Source organism: Toxorhynchites rutilus, chromosome 1 (assembly GCF_029784135.1).
Source record: "Toxorhynchites rutilus septentrionalis strain SRP chromosome 1, ASM2978413v1, whole genome shotgun sequence".
NCBI classification, from domain to species: domain Eukaryota; kingdom Metazoa; phylum Arthropoda; class Insecta; order Diptera; family Culicidae; genus Toxorhynchites; species Toxorhynchites rutilus.
The window spans coordinates 163,356,440-163,372,824 of record NC_073744.1 but is presented as its reverse complement, the minus strand read 5'-3'; the positions used below and the strand labels follow the sequence as shown (position 1 = coordinate 163,372,824).

The 16,385-nt window shown below is 40.4% G+C and overlaps 1 protein-coding gene across 14 annotated transcripts; it reads right to left on the bottom strand.

The window, feature by feature from the left end:
• Positions 1-154: 154 nt before the first annotated feature.
• LOC129769003 (uncharacterized) lies at positions 155-2,460 on the bottom strand. 14 transcript variants are annotated; one of them, XR_008741775.1, is made up of 4 exons: positions 1,571-2,435; positions 1,383-1,501; positions 331-870; positions 155-223 (listed from the first exon to the last, which is right to left on the bottom strand). XR_008741775.1 is itself a non-coding variant. In XM_055771040.1 (4 exons), exons 2-4 carry the CDS (start codon positions 2,043-2,045, stop codon positions 616-618), a joined length of 849 nt encoding a protein of 282 aa, XP_055627015.1. In that variant the 5' UTR covers positions 2,046-2,150; positions 2,306-2,460; the 3' UTR covers positions 155-615. The 14 variants fall into 14 exon arrangements, 6 of the variants coding, with proteins under 6 accessions (XP_055627015.1, XP_055627005.1, XP_055627030.1 ...); XM_055771040.1 differs by having other exon boundaries at positions 155-870; positions 1,571-2,150; positions 2,306-2,460; XM_055771030.1 differs by having other exon boundaries at positions 155-722; positions 788-870; positions 1,571-2,434.
• Between the last annotated feature and the right edge of the window lie 13,925 nt (positions 2,461-16,385).

The following is a 16,385-nucleotide window of genomic DNA, read 5'->3' as shown; positions in this document are numbered from 1 at the left end:
TGTCCACGTGGACATAGTCTATACCCCTCCCCCCTCTCCGTGGACAAGCGTGGACATTGTCATACCCCGTACCCTAAACTATAAAATTTGAAGGCGGGTTGGCTTGAAGATGTGATAAAGTGGTGTTAAATGAAACAATACACTGTTATACCTATTTCTTATTATATCAACATATTATTTTATTTATGAGTACTTATAGTGATACTTATACCTCTCATACATACTAAAAACAAAAGTGAATTGTTTGCCACAGGCATTTAATTCCATTTAAAAATAATTAATAAAACATATTAATTAACAAGTTGGAGATAATGGCAACAGATTACCTACCGGCAACAAAAGTCAGCAGCAATGAGCTCCTGCTTCTTCGGAATCACGTTACTATCAATGCTGCATTTTCCATCCACACGCAAAAGACGCACAGTCTGAAAGAAATAGTTTAACGGCAAAGAGAAACCGGGTGAAAGCAAAGTGGCCAAAGGGGAAATGCGGATATAACAGCCCGACTCGACGATCCCCGTGGGAAATGGGTGCTCAATCACGTTCGTCACGCGCATCAGTTCGAAGTAGCATCCCCCATTCCGCCAACTCCGTCGAATCGAGCTGCGTTTCCTTTCATTGGTTCGATACAGTCTTCGGGAGACGAATGTGACAGATGAGATCAAACACAGGTACCAGTCCGCGTACACACACGTACAGCGATGCTGCTGAAAATTGCGATTCTATATTAGTAGCATTGCTTTTTGAGTCGGCATTTGAGTTTTTGCTGCCGAAGGAAGAGTCCCACCTTTTAGCTCCGTATGTGATGGGTTCGTTCGGCTGTTCAGCTCGCTCTGGAAAAGAATTCTGAGCGCTCTTTTCTTCCAACAGCTGAAAATGCAACACATTGATTAAATAGTAACGTGTTTTTCCTGTTTAAAGTAGGGGGAAAATAGGGAATGCTCTTATACTCCAACTTGTTTTTTTTTTCTCTCTCTCTCTCTTGCAATGTAGCAAATGCACTGTTCCAAACGTATTTAAAGAAGCCTTATGAACCCTAATAGCTAGGAACAATATAAACCTGTTCTGGATCTCGATCCCTTAACATTATATACCGTAGTTTATGTCAATGCAATGTACTTGAAGTTAATCAAAAGAGCAAGTATAATGACGAAAAAAAAATCGATACAGACATTCTACTTGAACCTGCGCATTCATCGTTCCTCAGCATCCTCGATCCGTGCCCGGCGCGAGCTTTGCGCGCAAAACGCGCAGAACTCCACCGACACTATCCCTCCGGGAACGATGTGGATGCAAACGCCACCGTCCTCAGGCTCAACGCCACCTGATTCCAACGAGCTTTGGTTACTGTATTCACTATAATTATGTTCGGTATTAATTACTTTCTCGGCGCTGTTGTTACCAGCCGAGCCACCGGTCATCGCTGACATAAGCTCTTCCATATCCGGCAATCGACTGAACTCATCCTCGAACGATACATGCTCCGATGCCACACCTAGATCTGGATAGGAAAATTCAGAGTCGATCAGAAAGCTGGCCAGAAAGGGATCCTCTTGTGCAGGAACAGTACCGTTTGAATTGAACCTTTCCTCGTCCTCGAATAGCGCCATTTGGGGTGATGAGCAGATGCCCTCGTCGCAGCTACTACCGGTACCAGGAGTTTTGGGAGCACCCGTCACGTAACTGAGCTGAGACGATGTCATCGAAAGCCCCGTCCTTTGAACCGACCTTAACACTGACATTATTCCCGTTCTGTTAGCGATAACGCTCCTCAAATAATTTCGTTCCCTGCTCAACTGCATGACAAGTTTCGACTTCCTCTTCAAAGCCATGCGAATTATGTCGTAGCGCTGTTTCAATTGTTCCACCTGCTTCTCCAGACTCTCGACATGCTGCTTCTTCCGTTTGCGATTCTCCCGCGCTAGCAGCGCGTTCCGGTTTGATATCTTCGGATTTGGACGACGCGTCGGATTTCGCTGCTGTCTGAAATCCTGCTCTAGCGTTGATAAACCACTGTCAGACCGTTGTTTCTTCGAGGAGTTCATCGACAAATAATTATCTTCGTCGGGAATACTTGTGGTGTCGCTTCCTCCATCTTCGTGTTCAATTTCGTCACAATAAAACGGATCAATTTCGCTGGCAAAAATGCGCTTCAGAGACGAGGCCATTTTTTGCGTAGCAGGCGAAGCGCAACGTTGACAAACGTTTGGTTGATTTGTTTTTGGATCCGTTTCAGTACCGTGAAAAAAGTCGAGAATTTGTCAATGCAGAACGCAAACCTTCACTGTTCGTGGTGCGTACTTACTTCAGGATAGGGGGAAATCAATTGTTTTGCGAGAAAAACTGATGAATTGTGACTATGAGCTCGATTTTTTGCAGAAACGATGACTCAACACGGGGAACAGAAAACCGAATGAAAATTGTTGAGGTGAACAGTTGACAGATCACTTGGAGATGTGAGCCGAATATTGGCACAGTGTGCATGTAGATTTAGCCTAGTAATATTATACACAAGACGGGTCTATGGTACTAGGTAAGGCCGTTTCGTCACTAAGTTGGTTAGAGGAGCGGTATATGAAAACAGTACGGAAGAAAGTAGAAGGGGAATTATTTGCTTGTAGCGTGAAAGAGACAGACTGATCACGAGCGAGCTTCGGCACTAGCGTATTGTGTTTTGTTTACAAACAAAGCACAGTAGACTTCCAAGATGGCTGAAGAGTGGTTTTAGCAAGTTGGCCCACCTTAGGATATACTTCTAGGCGCCTTGATTATACATAGGGTGAATAGAGGGTGACCGGAATAAATCGCCACAGTAAACAACTGCAACAGAAACAACCGCTTAGAAAAAGTGTAGTAGGCTAGAAATATTTGGCGCGGGAAAAACATCATGTGCCTCACATTTCTATTATAAATTTATTCTCTTGTTCTCGTTTTTCGAAATTTATTCTGAGGACAATGTAATGGGGACGAAGTCCCCATTTGGCGAGGATAAGGAATCGAGGCGGCCCATGCCGCCAAGATGACGCAATCCGAGTCCACCGCCGACCCGCCGTCGGAAGCGGCGGTGTCTCGCACGCAAACCTGGGATCCACTGATTGCCCGGTTAGTTTGAAACATAGGATACGATCCTTTAGCAATGTCCGACCGAGCTCTAGCGAGCGTCGGACGGTATACGTCTGCCCGGGGCGTTACGTTTGCCTGGGGCGATACGTTTGCCCGGTTAATTCTTGTTTTGAAATACAATACCGCGCCACAATATTTATAGCCTACTACACATTTTATAAGCGGTGGTTTCTGTTGCAGTCGTTTTCTGTGGCGATTTATTCCGGGAACCGAATAGAGATAGTGTAAGCGAACGAAGTAGCAAACTCGGTTGCGCGAAGGAATCAACCGTAATGAGTTTGGCTTGTACGTTACAGATTTCGAAATAGAGTGTTGAATTGATCAAGAACAAACTGCATAGACCGCCTTCGCACTCATTCCCTACGGAACGCATAACGAACGGAAGTGTATCAGGAACATTCTTTATCAATAAATTGAGCTAACCGCCTTCGCACTAATTCCCTACGGAACGTATCACGAACGAGAGTTTAATACTATTTCTGGCTGCAGAAGACAGCCTGAGACTACATACTTTATTCAATTTTGGTCGGGTTTTTATACAGATTTTTTGCTTACATGATATTAGGCTGTCAAAAAAGTCCTGCGGTATTTCCACCAGGTGTCGTTGTAAGCGCGTAGTTCTAGTTGTATTCATTGTATCGAGTCATAGCTTGTTGGAAAGGTATTTTTGCGCGCTATAATATAGTCCTTGATAGTGTTTTGTTTGGTTAAGTCGTTTGTGAGTTATAGTGTCGCAAATATGGAGCAAAATAAAGAGAAAATCCGACATATTTTACAGTACTACTATGACAAAGGCAGAAATGCATCTCAAGCTGCCAATAAAATTTGTGCAGTTTATGGACCCGATACAGTTTCCATTTCCACCGCACAACGATGGTTTCAACGTTTTCGTTCTGGTGTAGAGGTCGTCGAAGATGCGCCACGCTCCGGAAGGCCTGTCGTCGAAAATTGCGACAAAATCGCTGAATTAGCCGAGAAAGACCGGCATAGTAGCAGCCGTAGCATCGGCCAAGAGCTGGGGATAAGTCATCAAACCGTTATTAACCATTCGAAGAAGCTTGGATTCACAAAGAAGCTCGATGTATGGGTGCCACACACGTTGACGCAAAAAAACATCTTTGACCGTATCGACGCATGTGAATCGCTGCTGAATCGCAACAAAATCGACCCGTTTCTGAAGCGGATGGTGACTGGCGATGAAAAGTGGGTCACTTACGACAACGTGAAGCACAAACGGTCGTGGTCGAAGCCCGCTGAAGCGGCTCAGACGGTGACCAAGCCCTCATTAACGGCCAAGAAGGTTCTGCTGTGTGTTTGGTGGGATTGTCAAGGAATAATCTATTATGAGCTGCTTCCCTATGGCCAAACGCTCAATTCGGACCTGTACTGCCAACAACGGGACCGCTTGAAGGTAGCACTCATGAAGTAGATGCCATCTTTGATAAACAGAGGCCGCATTGTCTTCCATCAGGACAACGCCAGGCCACACACTTCTTTGGTGACGCGCCAGAAGCTCCAGGAGCTCGGATGAGAGGTTCTTTTGCATCCGCCGTATAGTCCGGACCTTGCACCAAGTGACTACCACCTGTTTTTGTCCATGGCGAACGAGCTAGGTAGTCAGAAGTTAGCCACAAAAGAAGCCTGTGAAAATTGGCTATCCGAGTTTTTTGCCAATAAGGAAGCGAGCTTCTATAACAGGGGTATTATGAAGTTGGCATCTCGTTGGGAACAAGTCATCGAACAAAACGGCGCATATTTGACTTAAAACAGATGATTGTAACTAATTTTATGAACAAATGAAAATTCAAAAAAAATACCGCAGGACTTTTTTGACAGCCAATATATACTAATCCTAGGTCAAACACTGGGAGTGAAGGAGAAAGTGAGTAATGCTTTCTCATATAGCCAAAAATTCTATGTGTCACTCGGTCAAAAATCTGAACGACTATCGATATGAATGGACCTTTGTTTCTGTTCCAGCCACAAACGGCCGTTGGTTTTACGATCGCCCATTTTATGGTTTGTTCAAAGTTCTATGCGCGGCGTGCGCCCTCGCACCGTACTAAATTCTAAACTATATTCCCAGATTAGACAAACATACGCTCGCTTCAAGCGATAAAAATCTACGCACCAGCTGATCTACCCAGCAAACATTAAATCGTATAACTTTGCACATGATAAGTCACATATAATTTCGTATCAAATCACAATCGCATAAAATATCAATCAAAGTATCGATCATATATATCTAAAATCGCATAAAATGCAAAAACACGATTTTCCATGTCATCGATGGATTGAGTGGTAACGTTGTCGTATCAAATCGCATATCAGTCCAAAAAGCATCGCATATCGTTATATACGGCTTTATATGCGTACAAAATATGGCATATACGTATATCGCTTCCACTTTTGTGTGTATATGCTAGTTATCTGCATCATATATCATACAAATGTGTCTTGGTTGTATGTATATCGCCTCCAATTATAGCTATTCATACGACTTAATGTTTGCTGGGTAGAAGCTATGGAATAACAAATTCTTTCGATTTCTTACAGATATTCACCTTTATTCTGTATTTCGATCGACTTGATAAAATTCCATTCTGTAGTCCGTTCGAGTTTTTTTTGCATTTCGTTCGATCTGTTTTTCTTCGAACATCAAATGGGTAAACGTTCGGAATAGGGAATACAAAATTATATCTCGATCGAAATAATGGTTTCAAACGAAATGCAAATCCGGCGGAATACAGAATCGGGGTGATTGTTATAGGTGGTGACGTGTGTATGTGGTTTTTGCCGTTTTCGCTCTTCTCGTCGAAACCACGTGAACTGAGAGAAATACTTAGTAAATATAACGCATTTTTTTGGTAAATACTACCAATCTATAGTTATTTACTACAGTATTAATACACATATATGTCAAGCAGTCCATGATTCGTAGGCCCAATATCGGCTACATTTTCCCACCGAAAACACACGTATTAGAATTATATCCTTATTCTACCTTCGTATTGCCTTATGGCAACAATAAAAATGGTTAATACGCGCGTTTCTCATCAGTCTTCAGATATGAAAACATTCAAGTTTACTAATGCTAATGCTCTGGTAGAGATGCGGATTTGTTGACAATATATACAAAAAATTTGTGCATTCTACTAATGTTTGCATTACCAAATTTGTTTGGCAGTTTTCTACCGAGTATTTTTCTAAGTGTAGGTGACGTCCAAATTGAACCCCTATTGAACGGACAGGAGCCAACATCTCGAATTCCCCACTAACGTTTCCATTTGTTTTGCATTAAATTGAGTTCCCCACTGACAGTTGTGCTTGAGATTTTCCTAGCGATCTTAACACCAATCATTCACTGAGAGGAATGAATAGTAACCCGAGTGATTTTCTGCCCTACTAATCATTGGTACATTCCAAGAAAAAAAAATATGGATGGGTTATACCTATGATGTAACCGCAAAGTTGACGTAGGACTGCCGTTGGCTTAATAATCAATTGTATTTCTTCAATTAGCAATAATCCCACCTCAGATGATCCTCATTAGGTACGATATCGCCGCTGCGCAGTGCTATCTTTTGTGTATTGAATAAATTATTGATTAAAATAGTGAATGAATGAAACTATTCATGAATTCAATTGCAAACAAATCTCAACTTAAGTCAATTCATGCATTAAGGTAGTAGTTATCGCAGCAAATAGTTATCAACATGTTGCCTAATTATCAAACGGTATGCGTAGAAGTTCAGTGAGCTGGCGACATGAAGGGATATCTTCCAATGCAGTCTTGAATAATCGAGCCAAAGCGTTGCATCCGTACCCACTTTTGTAGACCGTGATAGCAAAACGAATTCTGGACTGTAAAAATGTTTGGGGGTATAAAAGTATTGCCGACTAGAATGTATCTGCAATGCCGATTTTCCCAACTTCTTGGTTTCGGATTCTGTATTGGGAAAACACATTCCGATTTGCAAAAATGCAAGCGAGTACAAAAGTAATCGTAGTTCGCATCTTTCCCCAGGCTTCATGGTTTTGAAGTCTGTGTTAGGAAAACATTCCAATTTGCAAAAACGCAAACGAGTACGAAAGTTCCCACTGCTTGCATCTGAATTTTCTATGCTGATTTCTACAGGCTCCATGGTTTTGAAGTCTGTGTTAGAGAAACATTCCGATTTTCAGAAACGAAAGCGAGTACAAAAGTACCCGCAGCTTGCATCAATTTTGCAATGTCGATTTCCTCAGACTCCATGGTTTTGAAATCTGTGTTAGGGAAACATTCCAATTTGAAGAAACGCAAGCGAGTACAAAGCACCTGCAGCTTGCATCTAATTTGCAATGCCGATTTCCACAGGCTCCATGGTTTGGAAGTCTGTGTTAGGGAAACATCCATCCATTCTAGCGATCGTACCTCAATCGATGCGCAATCGTAACTGAGTGGATTTCCGAGTGGCACTTGCTTATATGCCGATTGGTGTGATTTCAATAGCCTGTTTTGAAAGCAATTTTAGGGCTATTGAAACAAGTTTTTGGATCAAAAAGTACCAAGCATATAACGCGTAGACATTTTATCTTTCGAATGAAGTGTTTATCATACCTTTTCGTTCAGTTGTTTAGGAGCTATTAACGCTCGTTCTTCGGCGTAATGCTTTCGTTTTCGAAACTTTGAATTGATAGGCGTATATATCAAACAAAATTTCGATCCGGACTGTACTACTGGTCCAGTGTTGGATAAATATCGGCTCAACGAAGGCGATTCGTCGGTTCAATAAAAGGCGTTTGTTGACAGACCTTTGGTACAATATTAGTAGAAATGTTGTTTCACATTTGTAAGAGATAATCATCAGGGTTAAGATAATATTTTTTACTTTTTGTTTTATTTGAAAACCTGTGTTTGATTACACGTTATTGTATCAATGTATAAAGCCACACGATGCTACGAATACCCCCGAATATTGGACGCTCGATGGTTAGACGCATCGTGTAGTCGATGGACGAACTACGAGCCTCCAATGTCGAGCATCGAATGTTCGCGTTGGAGGGTAATCCATTCGTTGTGGATTACCTTCCAACGCGAGTGGCACGAGTCAAAGGATTTTTGTCATTCGTTGATTCGACACTCGATGACATTCGATCCACCGCTACACAATTCGTCCGAATCTATCTTTGACAGATTGGTTTGTTTACAAGTTGTAGATGAAGGAACTATGAAATTGATTAATGAAATTCAAAATATTCGGAAAAATATTGCAGTTTAATAATGTTGATTTCAAGCATTTTTAATTTACAGCCTGATATCAGTATAATTGCTACGGCAGCAATTTCAATACTCGCATCGTCATCCAGTTTTTTTTTATGATAAATAAAAACAATTGACATTCGATCCAAATACTCGCCGATTGCATTGAATCGAACATTCACTTCACCGTGTAGTAGCACATTCGTCTCAACATTTGTCGATTCATCGAGTCAAATGTTTGAATCCAATATTCAAGAGAAACGTTGGACGAATCGTGTAGTGCACGCATAATATTTCACAAATAACTTATTCTATGTACAATTTTGAGTGCACCCGTGGCCGAGTGGTTAACGTCTCACATTATCATGCCGGGTGTTCGGGTTCGATTCCCGTTCTGACCGAGGGATTTTTCGTCAGAGAAATTTCCTTCAACTTGCACTGTGGTCACGCGTATTCTTGAGCTTGCCCCTCGGAATACATTCAAGGCGTGTTATTTGGCTTAAGAAATCTCAACTAAGTATTAATAAATGACGCTAGTTAATGCATACGTTGAGACGGCAAAAGTTCCACAGGGAACGTTAACGCCATTCAAGAAGAAGAAGATGTACATTTTTAATAGCGAAAAAAGAACATAGTAAACTTACTATGTTCTCATTCCCCAGCATTGTTTCGGAATTGCAGTCCTGTTGAAACCAGAAAAAACAATAAGTTCAAACAGACTATCTGTCCATGCGACAAAAAATCCATGGAATACCAGATCACCTACGCTCCAATGTTATTCCGTCGATATTTTCGGAAAAATATGGGAAAGTTGGATCTGATAAAATGTTCTTTACTGACGGTTCATACATAAACGGGTCCACTGGCTTCGGCATCTTCAATGAAAATTCCAGTGCCTCTTTTAAACTCAAAGATCCTTGTTCCGTGTATGTCGCAGAAATGGGTGCGATATACTATGCTCTAGGGATCATTGAAACACTGCCCATCGACCATTATTTTATTTTTTCAGACAGTCTCAGCTCAATAGAGGCAATCCGCTCAATGAAAGTTGATAAACGCTCATCTTATTTCCTAACAAGAATAAGACATCTATTGAGTGTTTTGGTCGAAAAATTATTCAAGATTACCTTAGCATGGGTCCCCTCTCATTGCTCGATTCCGGGGAATGAGAAAGCGGACTCGCTTGCTAAGGTGGGCGCTTCAGAAGGCACACTTTTTGAAAGGCAAATTGCCTATAATGAATTTTTTCACATTCCTCGTCAGGACACACTCGTTAGTTGGCAGCGCATGTGGAGTGAAGATGAGTTCGGTCGCTGGTTACACACGATTATTCCTAAGGTTTCGACGAAAGCTTGGGATTGAATGTAGGTCGTGATTTCATTCGCGTGATATCTCGGCTTATGTCCAATCACTACAACCTAAACGCGCATCTCTATCGCATTGGGCTCGCAGCAAGCAATCTTTGTGATTGTGGCGATGGCTACCACGACATCGAGCATGTTGTCTGGTCGTGTATCCGGTTCCATGCTGCTCGCTCTCAGCTCTCTAGAGCACTGAGAGCAAAAGGCAGACAATCGGATATCCCCGTCCGGGATATCTTAGGTAGCCGTGATCCTGATCTTCTGCTTCATCTATACCTGTTCCTCAGAAACGCCGATGTCAACGTTTAATGATGTTTCCTTCGTTGTGTCCCTGTTTCATATCCCTCCTATCCGATCTATAAACTTTTACTTAGTCGCGGCAATACATACACACACTCTTTACAGATGCACGGGCCGAAGGTTGTGCAGTCCACTGATCATTCAACAAGAGCCAAAGGTTGTACCGCTCATGACAACTCTACACGAACTGATGATTGCGCCGGCTAGTGACCATTCTATCCTGGATTCCTCGAGTCGAGAAAGACGCACCACGCTAGATATGGGGTACAGACTAGGGAGCGTTGCTGATTAATGGTCAGCTGCATCCCAATAGGAAGTAGCCCGTGTCAGGCACACGTATAGAGCATCGAAGACTGCAACATACCAATTATGAGAACACTTGTAATACTAACCTCGAGCCAACCGCGAGTAATCGGTTACATATTACTAACATAGTTGTAAGACAAAATTTGTCAAAATATTGGACTCCCGGCCCCGTCAGGCTAACGCCACATGTGCCTTAATAAAAAATATATTTTGGGGAAAAAAAAAAAAAAACAGATTGTTAACAAAAAACTACTTTTACAAACCCTCATCAGTTCCACAGTCAGTACTTTTAACTAAAAGTATGTCTTTCCTGATGTAACAGCATACGTCTTCTCCGCTAGGTACGTTCTGATGGTTGAGAACTTCTGTCTGAACGCTTCCGCCGCAAGGGGCTCGTTCATCTCACCAGTTGTTTGGTCCAAATTGCATTCCCAGACTTTTCAGCACGCTCCCTGATATCCTGACGGGCACTCAATTTATCCTGGTTTTTCTGAAATTATCCTGATTTTTCCTGATTTTTGTACTCTTTACATTATTCGTAATAAATATACTGGTTTCCATGTCAAAGTTTTCTGTCATGATAGTTCTCCGGTTCGCACTTGTATATATCTTACATTAAGTTAAATTCTCTAGACGCAAAACTGTACTTAACTTTTTTTATCTCTACCCTCAGTTGTTTTGTGGTTTTTCAAAACAGTGTTAGAAAATTTCATGAAACCAGATTGTCTGACGAATTTATGAAATTACAACGAGATTAAGTTTGAGAAACAACATTGCTTTATCGAGGATAATGTGTATGTAGATGTATCCCCAGTTATTAATGTAGGAATACATTTCAGAGTATAAAATTATTCAAGAGAAAATTATTGAATCTGCAGTCAATATAAAAGGATTTTATATGTAATTTGTTCGTCTGATTCAAAGAAAAGACTGTTAAAATGGGACTGTGGTAAATATTGTTATAACTGTACTAAATATCATAAAAATAAGGAAAAATTCAACAAGCTGATATGCTTTCCACATTTGTCGAGTAAAGATTCATTCCAAAGCATAGACGTGAAAAGAGAAATGAATATTCACTGCAATTGACTATAGTGATGCTATAGGTTTTTTGGAAAAAAAAACTATCAAAAGGTCAGGCGAAATACTAGCATTTCCGCTTATGTGAGAATTCATACCTCATTAATTTTTTTACATATCCGGTTTTCGCCCGAAGAAAGATATACTCTGTTACTGGTGGGATTTGCAATGTATTCTGTATTATGAGCTACTACCAACAACCTGTTTTTCACATGTATGGCTCGCAGCAGTTTTCGACGAGGAAGCAAACATGTGCTGGGAAGGTAGAATATTTAGATAGAATTTTTGAATATTCTATAATTATAATACTTTGATTGAAAATGTTGTTTTTGTTTTCCCAAAAATCGATATTAACTTTTCGGACAACCCAATATGAGCTATCCTGATTTATCCTGATTTTTATTTTCATTCTTCCTGATTTTTTAAAATTATAGTTGGCAACCCTGCCTGGAACAGATCCTGACGATTGCACAGAGCACGTAGTCGGTTCTGACGTTCTTCATGCTTCCGCATCATTATCTCGTAGAGGTTCTCAGTTGACGAATGACGACGGTTTTCCTGGAGAGTTCCGATGCACCTGGAAAACGAATGAAAAGATGACCGAAAAATCTACTTTCGTTCATCCGAAGGCTATACCTTATAAATTTGATGAACAAATGATTATACTTGCGAATAACTCGTTGCGGTTCTCGATTCTTTCTCTTGCGAACTGGAGAAATCCAACCCATCGTCCATCTTACCTTCCTCGTGTATCGTAGCTTGCCCCTCTTCGACCTTGGCGACTCCCTTTATCTTCCATTGTTGCGTTGAAAAAACAGATGAGCTATTGGTACTGGAATCAGTTGCACTTGTTGATCTGCTACTGCCATTATCGCTGCCGTTGGTCTACGAAAAGATACGCTCATTTGGCACAGTTACACCGTCTGCACGGACCGATCGTGAATCTTCATTGGTTCTTCCTATCCCTCGTTTGTATTGCCAATTATTAGCACCGAATCATGGCTGTTGTAAAGCGTTCGTTTACGATTGATCACAAATTTAAATACTTCTATCAGTGCATACGGTGGGCATACTTGGGAATATTTAGAATTTACCAACATAGAGAAAACATAAGATTAGAACGGAAACATAACCAAAACAAATGCTTACCTTCGAATCGCTTCGCTTCCACAAAATAAATGGCGATCACAAAGTGCGCACATCACAGTTGCTAGGAATGAAAACATTGAAGGTTACTAATTGCATGAAGTAAAATATACACATCTCTGGTAGGGATGTATTGGGTTGGGGAAAAAGAAATGTCGTATATTGTCAATATATGGCAACACTTAAACATATCTTGTGTTGTACTTATCGCATCGGGCCATACTATACGGCTATTTAAAGACGACAATCTGTGCTACAAGTGTCGTTTTGACAGTGTTGTGATTGTCCTTTTCAGTCTTCAGTTATAGCGCGTCAAAGATGGAGTCCACCAAGCAAGAAATTCGCCATATTTTACGTTTTTACTACCTGCGAGGTAAAACTGCAACGAAGGCGGCCGAAAAAAATCGTGTAGTTTATGGGCCCGATACTGTAATGATTCGCACAGTTTTACCGGATTTTGGTAAAACGTACAATTTTTTTGTTTTAACTACTAAAGATTTGGTACCTGCATTTACTAATGCTTTTCTCCAGTGTACAGTTGTAAAAATCAAGTCTCTTAAGGCCCATTTATACGTTGCTAGTAGCTGACTTCACAATGAGCAGCTACTGACCCGGTGAACTCGCTTGACAAATGGTTGACTCGCCTTGTCCGTTCACACAATGTGAGCTGCTGACAAGAAACCAGATACCACGACACGGGTTTACCAGAGATGCCAGGCGATTTTTCAAATGTCCATCAAATAGTCAGAAACAGCAATCAGGTCCGAATTTGTCAGATGATTGATCCGAAATCGGCTTCTTTATTGGCAGTTTTCATCTTAGGTTTTCAGTTGAATTTATCATTACACAATTTTATAGCGAAACACACGCTGCCGTGTTTAAAAATACTTTGTGCTGAATTTATTTTATACTGAAGGTACTATCCGAAAAAAGCAGAAAGAAAAAAGGATTCGGGCCAGAAATTGGATGCAAAGAAAAGAAGCAACAAATACAATATTGAAGTAACTCTACAATGATGATCTCCGAGAGTACAGAGCAGTGTTGAGAATAACACCTGAAAAAGTGAGAAAACTGTTGGATTTAATTGCTCCACAAATATAACGCCAAGATACACTCATGAAGGATGCTAAACCTACAAGAGTGAAACTAGAAATGATGTGCCTTTCTTCTGGAATATCGTTCAGATTATTGTCGAAATTTTTTAAAATCTCGAAAGCATCCATAGCTAAAATAATTCCGAAAGTATGTGGTGCTCCAAATGGCAGTCTAAAAGATTTTTCAAAATTTGATTTATTTCGCCTTGACAGCAGCTTCGTGTACCAATTTGTGAAATAAAAATGTTAGTAGATTTGCAGGAGCAATTAATACGCCTCAAAAACTAAAATAATGAATGAAAATCTACTTTTTCTAAATCGAATATGTATTCTGTTTCTTAGAACAATACTTTTTTGCAAGTTTTGAGTGAATTTTGAATTAAAATCGTGCCCGATAATGATTTTATATTTAGATCCCCAAGAAAACTATTTTTAAAAAACGTGCCCCGTCAGCGTGCAAAACTAAATAATAACGATTCCGTTTAGAAACTATGAGGGTTTAATTTGTTCTTCCAATAATTTTCAAGTCTATAAATATCTTCGCATATTTTCAAATATCTTAAAAATAGAGAAATGTAAAGACAATGTCAAGATTTGGCATCCCTGATTCGAGCGCTAAAATCTGTTTTTGACGTTTTGAGGGATGCGAGTGCGAGTAAATTCAAAAAACTTTGAAGTAGCTCGCACACCGAATCACACATGACACTAGCTGGCATGATGTGTTCACACGGTGTGAGTAGCTGCACTGCAGTAACTGACTAGACCGACTCGTATGTTTACTCGCACCGTCTGAACCCGGCTTTAGCGAATTCGTTTTTGTTCAGTTTCAACCCCAGTGCCGCACTAACTGCTGTCAAAACGTTTTTTTATTCACTCATTTTCGCACTCAGTGTCGCACTAGTTCGCCCCGAAAGCTGTTAGTTTCGCACTGAGATGTTTCACGGGTTGGCACTCGGGTTCCCCAATACTACTATACTGAACTGTCAAGTTCCAAGTATTGTTTTGGAAAACCTGCTGCTTTTGCTTTTGTATTATTGGAATCGTTATCCAATTCGGATTCTGATTTTAAAGAGTATATTCGAGTAGACGGCATTAAGCTACGTGTGCTTTCATTGAGAGGCGAAAATAATGATGAATATTCAGGTGAAATAAACCTGCTTTCAAAATCAAAATTATGAATGAAAATTTACTTTAACGTATCGAATATTTATTTTATGTGATGAAATAAGAGATTTTTTTTCCGATATTTTAATAGTAATTATTTGTGGAACAAACAGGAAATGCATCGACAAATGGTTGAGTGAGTGTCAGAACTACATGTGTTAGGTAATGAAACAATATGAAGTAAAAAATTTCATTCAAACCTTTATATTTTTACACTGCACTTCTGATCTGATAGAGAATAATTTGCCTCCCAAGCACTAATTTCGCCACCAGACGTCGACACTGTACATTTGTCGTCGCAAATATAAACAAACCAGACTATATAACGCACACCAACAAACCACCGCATTCGTGAAACTCAATGAGATACATATAGAGGTGGAGCAGTAGGCGAAGTATATCTGTATTGTCAAGCAAAATATCGTGTCATTATTTGCACTCAACGTGGAATTCATATGGAAGAAACAAAACAATGTTGAAAGTACTCACGGTTGCATGATAATTTGAGCCTAAATTCGAAACATCAACTTCATAACGTTAATATAAAGAAGCTTCGTTTGTTTGTATGAACGTGGGGGAGTGAACATGGCACATGGAAATATCACTTTTATCCGTCTTTTTCGACGTAATTTCACAAATATTCACTGCACGCTATCACAATAGCCTCATATTCAGCGAGAACTCTAATAAAATGTACGTTTTTAATTGATAAATTACGCCCTGAAAATAGCATTTTCACATGGATGCGGTGGGCAATCAAAGATAAACACCGAGTCTGACGTCACTATTTGAGAAATAGTTATGGCAGCGCATGCTATGTCGCTCGAAACTCTACCATCTTCATTACCTTTTTTCCAGTACATTGCGTGAAACTGAATCCGTTTTTTTTATTACAGAGTCAGTTTGGCACTGACTTAAGGCCCATTTATACGTTGCTAGTAGCTGACTTGACAATGAGCAGCTACTGACCCGGTGGACTCGCTTGACAATTGGTTGACTCGCCTTGTCCGTTCACACAGTGTGAGCTGCTGGCGAGAAACTAGATACTACGGCACGGGTTTACCAGGGATGCCAGGCGACTTTTCAAATGTCCATCAAACAGTCAGAAACAGCAATCAGGTCCGAATTTGTCAAATGATTGGTCCAAAATCGACTTCTTTATTGGCAGTTTTCATCTTAGGTTTTCAGTTGAATGTATCATCACACAATTTTATAGCAAAACAAACGCTGATCGTGTTTAAAAATACATACTTTGTGCTGAATTTCTTTGAACTGAAGGTACTATCCGAAAAAGCAGAAAGAGAAAAGGATTCGGGCCAGGAATTAGATGCAAAGGAGCAACAAATACAATATTGAAGGAACTCTACGATGAGGATCCCCGAGATTACAGAGCAGTGTTGATAATAACACCTGAACAAGTGAAAAAACTGTTGGATTTAATTGCTCCACGAATACAACGCCAAGATACAGTCATGAGGGATGCTGTACCTGCAAGAGTTAAATTAGAAATGACATTGATGTGCCTTTGTTTTGGAATATCGTTGGGATTGTTGTCGATATTTTTTA